Raw genomic sequence first — 8,686 nt, 5'->3', positions numbered from 1 at the left:
GAAATAAGCCTGTCATTAATTAAGATTACTGTGAGAAGTTTTGTCCGCTTTGGGTATAAAATAACTCTTATCTCACTCACTTAATTAAAATATAGTTGACAAATAAACGATGTTTAAAAAAAACAAAGAACCGGTTGTATTTTAAAATTTAAAATTGACCTTTTGAGTATTTGTAAATAGAACTTGATAGAGTTGACCTATAAAAGATTTAAACATATAATGAATGGACCAACCGTAGCAGAAATTTAATGCAAGTGGATATCGATCACTAGTTTCACTCTCCACGACTCTTTGTTTCGGCATGACCGTCCATTGATAGTTCGAATATCTTAACAGCGAACTCTGATGACTCTCCACTTACATATATTAGAACATTCGGTTTATTTAATAATTCATTAGATAATTCTTAGATTGGATTTTTTGTAGTCTAGAGATTTCAAATTACTGCTGTTCTCCTCATCATAAGATTGCCAGCTGGTTCTTTTCTTCTTTTTGTATGTATTTTTAATTATAATTATAATTTTATAATTTTAATTATAATTATAATTTTAATTATCATTATAATTAAACTAAAATTAAGTTTGTGAATTAACTTAATCTATTTATGGTAACATAGATCTGGTGAGTTACACTTGCAATGATTACGTTTTAATTAATTACAGAATTATAATTATCATAATGGTCACGATATTATATAAAAAATAACTTAAAATTAAAATTAAAATGTGTAATAGTTGAATATAATGATTACATTGGGAAGCAAATAATTTACTAATTTCCTGAACTTCTGAAAGTTCATGGCCTCTACCATGAAGCAAATATAGTAACTTCAAATCTGACTCCAAGATTTCATTAAATTTGTTAAGTAGTGAAAGCACTATAACTAAATAATATTCGAATGTATTGATTATGATACTCAAAAAACTATTTATTAATTAATTTATTTATTGATAAATTTAGAGACCAAAAAATTACTATTTGTGGAAGATATAAATTCACATCCATAAACAAATATTGCTGTCAAATTTCTTTCAGATAGTGCACAGAACTGATCTAGTCAAATCTTAATTTAACTAAATTATTGAAATCTGAATCTAAATATTTATAAATCTGACTTCATAAGACTCGCTCGATAGAGAAATCATGCGCCACTAGCTTGAATATAATATATATATCTTTAAGCAGTTAATATTAATGTTAATATTATGTTAATAACCTACAGAACCTAAATTTTAAAATATTACCAGGACATTTAAGAAAGTAAAAATGTGTTTATAATATTCAGTTTGAGGAGTATTTTTGAGATATATTACTTTAAAGTAGAAGCGCTGAAATAATGTGGGTAAAATATTTCTTATTGAAAATTATTATTATCTTATAACAAATATTCTATTTCAATTAGAAAATAAAATATGGTATTTAAGATTAATTATACGTTATTAAAAAAACCTTTTTTACAATTTAGTGTCGTTTTAAAATAAAGATATGAAACTCTTACAAAATAAATACTGTCTTAAATAAAATTTAGTGATATTAAATTTGTAATAAACTAAATTTTAATAATATTTTAATTATAAATATTGAAAAAATTTTAATTTTAATATAGAGGTAGTGAAAAAAAGTAGTGAAGTACAACAACAAAAAATCTTTTTATATTATTTTCATTAATTGAATTTTAGGAGTGGTTTCAAGTATTGCCAAAGAACCATCATCAATGTTCTTGGAATTATTTCTTGTATTTAATTATTCGTAAATAATTTTTTGAGACTGCATGTAACAAGGGTTGAACCTAATTAAACAAATGTTAATTTTAATTAATATTTAATTTGTAATCATTTGTACAGTAAGTAACGTTTTATTGTAAAGATATTTTCTTTTTAATATAAAAAATGGTAATTAAGTCAGATGTTTTTTTTTTTATTTTTAAGAACTTACAACATTATTCGTAAGTCTCAAACTACAAGTTTCTTTCATATTATTTAAACACCTGAATGCTTTTTAAGATAATATTCGTATATGAAAATTTTTAAAGTATTTTAGCTAAACTTCTGTAATTCAAGATACCAGAAAACTCTTCACGCGAAGTAATTTAATCTTCCCTTCGCTTATCAAGAGTATATTATTATTTTGTCCTCCAAAAAGTTTCTTATGAAGTTGAGATTCTTGCTAACTGGATATTCATCTAATGTGTCCAATGTTTTTTACTTTTACTAATTTCATTAACACAAATCATGTATTATTATATATAAAACAAGAACGATGAACAGAAGTATGCATAAAACTAATGCTGATATTCCAGTAAGTTCATCTAACGGAACTGAAACTTGTAACTATGTTACACAATTTCATATAATTACTTTGTTGCTTCAGTTAACTTTATTAAAGCAGATTTATGATTACATTTGTGTAATTTTACATGTAAATAAGTAAAAATATATTCAAGCATAGAGAAATGTGTCTGGTGTGGTAAACAGTCTGGAACTATTACCATGATTAGTGCCTGTGTGCTGGACTAATTGAGTGAGTAATTTAAATTGCATTAATTTTGTTCATTTGGTCACTGATTTAGCCACAAGCTCAATATCCTGTATTTCAAAGTGAATATGAAAATATATTTTATGCATATGAAGTTTTGGAAATGTCACATAGACAGCATTTTATTGTAATTCAATTCATCACTGAAAATTTTTTAGTTGTAAATAAAATGCATAATGCATAAGAAGAGACAATATCAAAGAATCAGTAGCATTATTATTCATAATAGAAAACTATATGAGATTAACATGATAATTCATTTATTTGTTTCGCAATACACAATAGGTTTTAACGAATTGGTTTGATTATTTTAACAGCAAGAATAAGATCTTCCAGTAACGTGACGGAACTAAATTAAATTCATTAGTTGATCAAATAGCTAAAACTCGTTTTGTTCCTTTCAATGTATTATTTATCAAAAATTAAAAATTGTTTTTCCTTTCTACTTTTTTAACTAACTGATAACCAGAGATTAAAACTCAGATATAGTTCATCAAAGTCCTTGGGGTCAGTCCAATTTAAATCAGGGACAATTTTTGACTGCTACACATATATAAATGAGATGTCGACGCAGTTTAATATTTTTTTAATCTTGGTTCCCCGGTGAATGGAATGTTTTCGGCAATTACAAAGCAGACGAGCTAGTCAGACGTGGTGTTTCAGGACTTCACTGGGAACAATTAAACAACTTGGGCGTATCCTTGGCATCAAGCGAACTATTACTGAGTTCTTCAGTGCCGAACTTTTTAGCAAAAGACGAGAAGACTCAACGATATGTAGGCATCTGGATGCAATGAAGAAAATCAAACTCTCTCATAGAGATGCTCCGTATAGATATCACTCTTGTAGTAGATTTACTTACATGTCATTGTATTTTAGGTAACCATGCTAGGAGACTAAATCTCCCTTTCAACCATCACTTAACCGCCTTATCACTACAGGGGCTTTAATTTTTAAGGATCTACGATCTCTGAATAGCATCATAAGTTTTGCCAAAGGTTCTAAGTGGTTCTAATCTTTGAGTTTTAAATAACACGGCAACACAGTGGGCCCAAATACCTAAGTGAATCGCCTAACCTTACCGAAGAATGAATTTCTCCGTCCTCAATTTAATGCTATTTTTTTTTAATTAGTGAACCTATTGGTAAATTTGAACTAAAAAATTCTAGTCATTATATGGTAAACTACTCTGTGTGGTAAAGTAATCTGTGGACAAAAATAGTAGCAAGGCAAACACAGGAATAATTTTACAGTTACTAGACCAAAAAAACCATAACTACTAGTTATTAATACTAATGTAATGATTAGAAAAAGTACTAGTTAACAGCACTAAAATCCAGCAAAACAACAATTGAAAACGAGCAATAAATTAACTTCCGCATAAATACTTTCAATGAGAAATATAATAAGAATAACAGTTTTTGTACAATATTATAATTCTCAGCCACTTTACATTGCATTTACGCGGGAAAAATACATTTGTAATGAATTATAATTTAGTTTCATAAAGTGCTAGTATCATAAAATACTATATTAAACAATCACTTTAATGACCTGATTATAATATAGATGTTCTTTATATTAAGTTTTTTTTTATATTTGATTTCTAGACTACTACCCATATTTCAATATAATCTTTATAGAAAGTTGTTTTATTAAATTTTTTTTTCTTATTTTCACAATTTTCATTAATTTTTGTTTTTATATTATTCTCTTCTTTTATCATTAATTATTTTATTTAATTAGTTATTTTATTTGATTAGATTATATTTACTTATCTTAATTATGCTACCTAAGAAATGAAATTTGTTATCCTTTATTATCAAACATGTTTCAACATTAAATAAACTCATTAAAAACTTAATTTTTTTCTATTTAGAAATAGTCTTAAAAAAATGTTATTAACTAAACTCTTACATTAAAAGTAAAAAATATTGTACAAATCTGAACTTAAAATAAATAACATTATTTACCTGCACTACAGTTGCTTTACAAGTGAACTTCATCCGATTGCCTTCAAGTGGTTAGAATAAATTATACTTAAAAACAAATATTAAATTTATTTATTTGTTTAGGCTTTTAACAAGTCTTAATTATAATGCTAAAATTATAAAATATATGGGTTTCTATTTGAATGATTGTATACGAAGAAAAAAAGCCTAAATAAATCCTGTATAAAAACTACTTAGATATTACGTCCATTTTTACAAAAAAAGGGGGAAGTTGATTTTACTCCAGTAGTTATTTTATAAATTAATTATTTATTTACTTTTCAATAATCCAATTCTCTAAGGAATATTAAAACTTTTGTTGAATGAAAATAAAGTCAAAAAAATTTAGTTCCTATGAATCCAAGTCATGGATGTTGCAGAAGCCTCCCTATTTTTACACAAACAGAAAAGTTATATTAGAAATTAAATTGCTTGCCAAAGATAGAGAAAGAAGAATATTACCCGAACTGCCGCCAAAATCGAGTTTTATAGGCCGCCAAAGGTATGGCCTTTAGTTAACGCAGCGAATTCTCTTTTATGATCTCCATGGTCTCAAAACGCGTTCCTCGCAATGGCAATTTGAGTCGGGGGAACGGAGGAAGAGGATAAAGTCACACGGGGCCATATCTGGAGAGAACGGTGCTTGGTTGGTGAAGTTTTTGGTGGAGTTTTTGGTCAAAAACTACAACACAACCAACGTTAAGTGAGCCGGTGCGTTATCGTGGTGTGAATTCCATGAGTTTTCCTTCCATAATTCTGGCCTCTTTCTGGCCTCGAATGTTCTTACGCAAACGACGCGTAACGGCAAAATAATACTCCTTATTGACCGTTTGACCGTCTGGAAGGAATTCATAGTGCACCACATCACGAATATCGAAGAAAACAGTCAGCATAACCTTGATTTTGGACCGACTTTGGCGTTCTCTTTTCGATTTCGGCTCACCTTCGAAGCACCATTCGGTCGATTGTTGTTTAGTGGGCATGTCAAATTTATAGATCCATGTCTCATTAACAGTTAAGATGCTTTCGATGAATGTGGGGCCACTATCTGCGTTGGAAATCATCTCTTTGGCCACATCACGACGACGTTTTTTTGAATGAAATTCAGCTAAAAATCGCCACAAAAAAATTTTTCGACTTCTTTGTATAGACGCCAAACAAAAACTTTGATAGAATGTGTATAATAGCGTTGCCAGCGTGAAAATAAAAAAAATTTACCGATTGGATAAGTGCGGAAATTCAAAAAAAGAACGAATTCTTTCTTTTTTGATCACAAGGTATAAAACCAAATTAATCATATTTTTATATATCTGCAATAAAAGTAACGAAAAAATACTCCGCTAACTGAATTCAAAATTTATTTAAAAAAAAAACCATTTTATTAAAAAAACAATAATACAAAATAATACAAAATACAAAAAAATCCGAACATAAAATAAAATGTTAAAGAGAATCACTCTTTTTAAAAAAAACTGTTAAATTTAGGACAACCGAGAAGAAACAATTTTTTAAACGATAAAAAAAGTTCCTCCACCTCGAACTAATTTGAGTATTGCAATCATATTCAGATGAGTCTTCAATGAATTTAGAACTGTCTCTATATGCAGCACGGCTTGTGGAAGGTGCCTTCTCTTCATTTCTTTGCGTTTTACTGCTTCTTTTGAAATTTCTATTTCTTTTTGTATGGGCCACTTTCCCAAAATTTATATTTGTAGCGCATATTAATTCGGATGATTTATTATTATAGTTATAATTATTAGAAAACTTACCTACAACCTCACTTTGTTCTTGACATATTTTATTCCTCTTAGATTTTGCAGTCATCAATTTGTTTGCATTGCCATTTGAATCAGAATTTGCAGGAAATTTTTCTTTACTAAAAAGTGAGCTAGAAATAGCAACAGTGTTTCTTTTGGAGAGATTTTTTCGAGTTCCTAAGTAACCGTTTTTATTATTAGTTGAAATCAAATTTTTTCGTAGACGTAAGTTATATCTATTAGTATTAATATTTTCGGCCTTTGGTTTTGCAAGTTCTTCCTTGTTTTTTTTAGTTGTTTTGTTTGATAGATTATCAGAATCTGCAGAGGGGTTAACCGAGTCTGAAATACTGATATTTGGAAGTATCAAGCTTTTATGAGCTTTTGATAAATTCAAGATACAACCGCGACGTTTTCTTGAAAGAACAATTTTTTTATTCGTTATTTGTTTATTCTTATCATTTCCGTAGAGTCTCTTGTTTTGGATCGGTTTTAAATTATTTTGTATTCCACACTTTCTGGAGTCGTCTTCAATGAACTTACTTTTCATTCTTGTTGTCACCTTTTTTTGTATTGTATTTTGGTTATTTAAGTTTTCTCTTGAGCATCCGGGGATGTTATCGTCCTCATTATTATATATTTTATAAGAAACATATTTGCAAATGTTTTTATTTGTATCTGAGTTAGTGGTTATTTCTTTTACTATTTTTTTTCTATTGAATGAAGGTTGTTTCATATTATTTTTTTGGTTTTTCTTCTTCTTATCATCCAATATGTCAGATACATTATCTTCACATATGTTTTGTAAAGAATTTTTGACTGTTTTCGACATAAAATAGTAACCATTTTGATTAAGTATTTCACCATTTTCTAAACAGTGCTGCATTGCATTACTGATGTCATATCTAATAGAGCACAGTCTCTTTCGTGTCTTCTTAGCAATGTAACCAGCTATGTCATCGAACGATGCTGGGTGTTGTATGGCGATCAACGCTTCTGTGATATATTCTTTAAAGATCATTTCTGTTTTCATTGAATACTATGAAATGATATGCAGAGAAGAAATTATTTTGAGTTTTAATAAATTTAAATGTTGTATGTTGATAGAAAATAATACAAGGCCAACTGGAGTTTAAATATTTTAAAACATTTGGTATTTTCATTTAATTAATTTAACTAAATATATATTATTGAACACTTTTGTTAATTGATTATGATTAAAATACAATTCAGAAGTATATTTATCTGTATATTTGAGTTTTATATATGTATATGTTTCTTTATTCTGTGCGGATTGCAGTTACAATGCCTGCAGTTTTTGAATCTTAAGTCTTACACACAGTAATGTTAATAATAATTGTAGTTTTGATTGTAATTTTTTTTGGAGATACAAGCTGTATGATTTTGCATATATATCAATCTGAAGACACGACAAAAGAAATATTTGCTTCACATATATAAATTTCTTCACTCTGATGAACCTGGGTAGTTCCCAGGCGAAAAACTGGACTAATGACTTTCTGAATATCTGTTGATATTGTTGCCTCTCGTTAAACACATATAGAAGGAGGGAGACTTGGATGTATTTTTTAGTTATATTTAGTTATTTTTTAGTTATGTTTAGTCATTTTTAGATATTTCTTAGTTAATCTTAATTATTGTATAGTTATTAATTATTTTTTATTATATCTTAATTATATTTAATTTTTAGTTAAATTTTTTAGTTAATTTTTTGGGTTATGTGTTATTTTTAGTTAATCTTATAGTTATTTTTAGTTATATAAATAGTTATTTCTTTTAGCAACATATAAAGTTATCCGTAGTTTTTGTTTTTATTCTTCATTTCAATTTTATATTTCTACTTTTATATTTAAATATTTCCATTTCTTACACACTCATTTTTATAATTTTATTTTACTTTTTTCACACTTTCTTCACATTTTTAGATATTTATCCATATACTTATCAGTTTGCAAATGGAAGTATAGTATGCCATCACAAATATTATAGTTATGTAGAGTTAAGTATATACCTTTTTTTGAAGTTTTCTCCTGTGACTAGCCTCATCGTATCTGGGTATTGTCATTATACCCGGGCATGGGCCTTTAACCATGTAAGTGGTTATGGAGCCATGACAGTGACAAAGCTTTAGTAAGTAGATAATTGGAGGTTTCGAAACTAAAATATACAAATTCAGACAAGTGAATGGTTGGTACAAGTTCTATACTAGAAGTTTAGAAGTTTAGCTTTTGCCGTCTGATATCCAGTGTTAAGGAGATAATATTTAATAAGGTAAATAAGATTTTCAACTTACGAAAAAATATTGTGCGTTCAAAAATTTTACATTTTCATTACAAAAAATGTATATAAGAGACTTGAAAGGTGTTAGAGTTCCGTTCGGAT

The 8,686-nt window shown here is 27.9% G+C and overlaps 1 protein-coding gene across 1 annotated transcript; it reads right to left on the bottom strand.

Annotated features, from left to right (window-relative positions):
- Positions 1–5,969: 5,969 nt before the first annotated feature.
- Positions 5,970–7,340, bottom strand: LOC119674751 (putative uncharacterized protein DDB_G0282133). The gene is made up of 2 exons (XM_038085907.1): positions 6,296–7,340; positions 5,970–6,217 (listed from the first exon to the last, which is right to left on the bottom strand). The coding sequence occupies exons 1-2, from the start codon at positions 7,314–7,316 to the stop codon at positions 5,970–5,972; spliced, it is 1,269 nt and encodes a 422-aa protein (XP_037941835.1). The 5' UTR covers positions 7,317–7,340.
- Between the last annotated feature and the right edge of the window lie 1,346 nt (positions 7,341–8,686).

This window comes from Teleopsis dalmanni, chromosome 2, assembly GCF_002237135.1.
Source record: "Teleopsis dalmanni isolate 2A chromosome 2, ASM223713v2, whole genome shotgun sequence".
NCBI lineage: Eukaryota > Metazoa > Arthropoda > Insecta > Diptera > Diopsidae > Teleopsis > Teleopsis dalmanni.
This window is presented reverse-complemented; position numbering and strand designations above follow the sequence as displayed.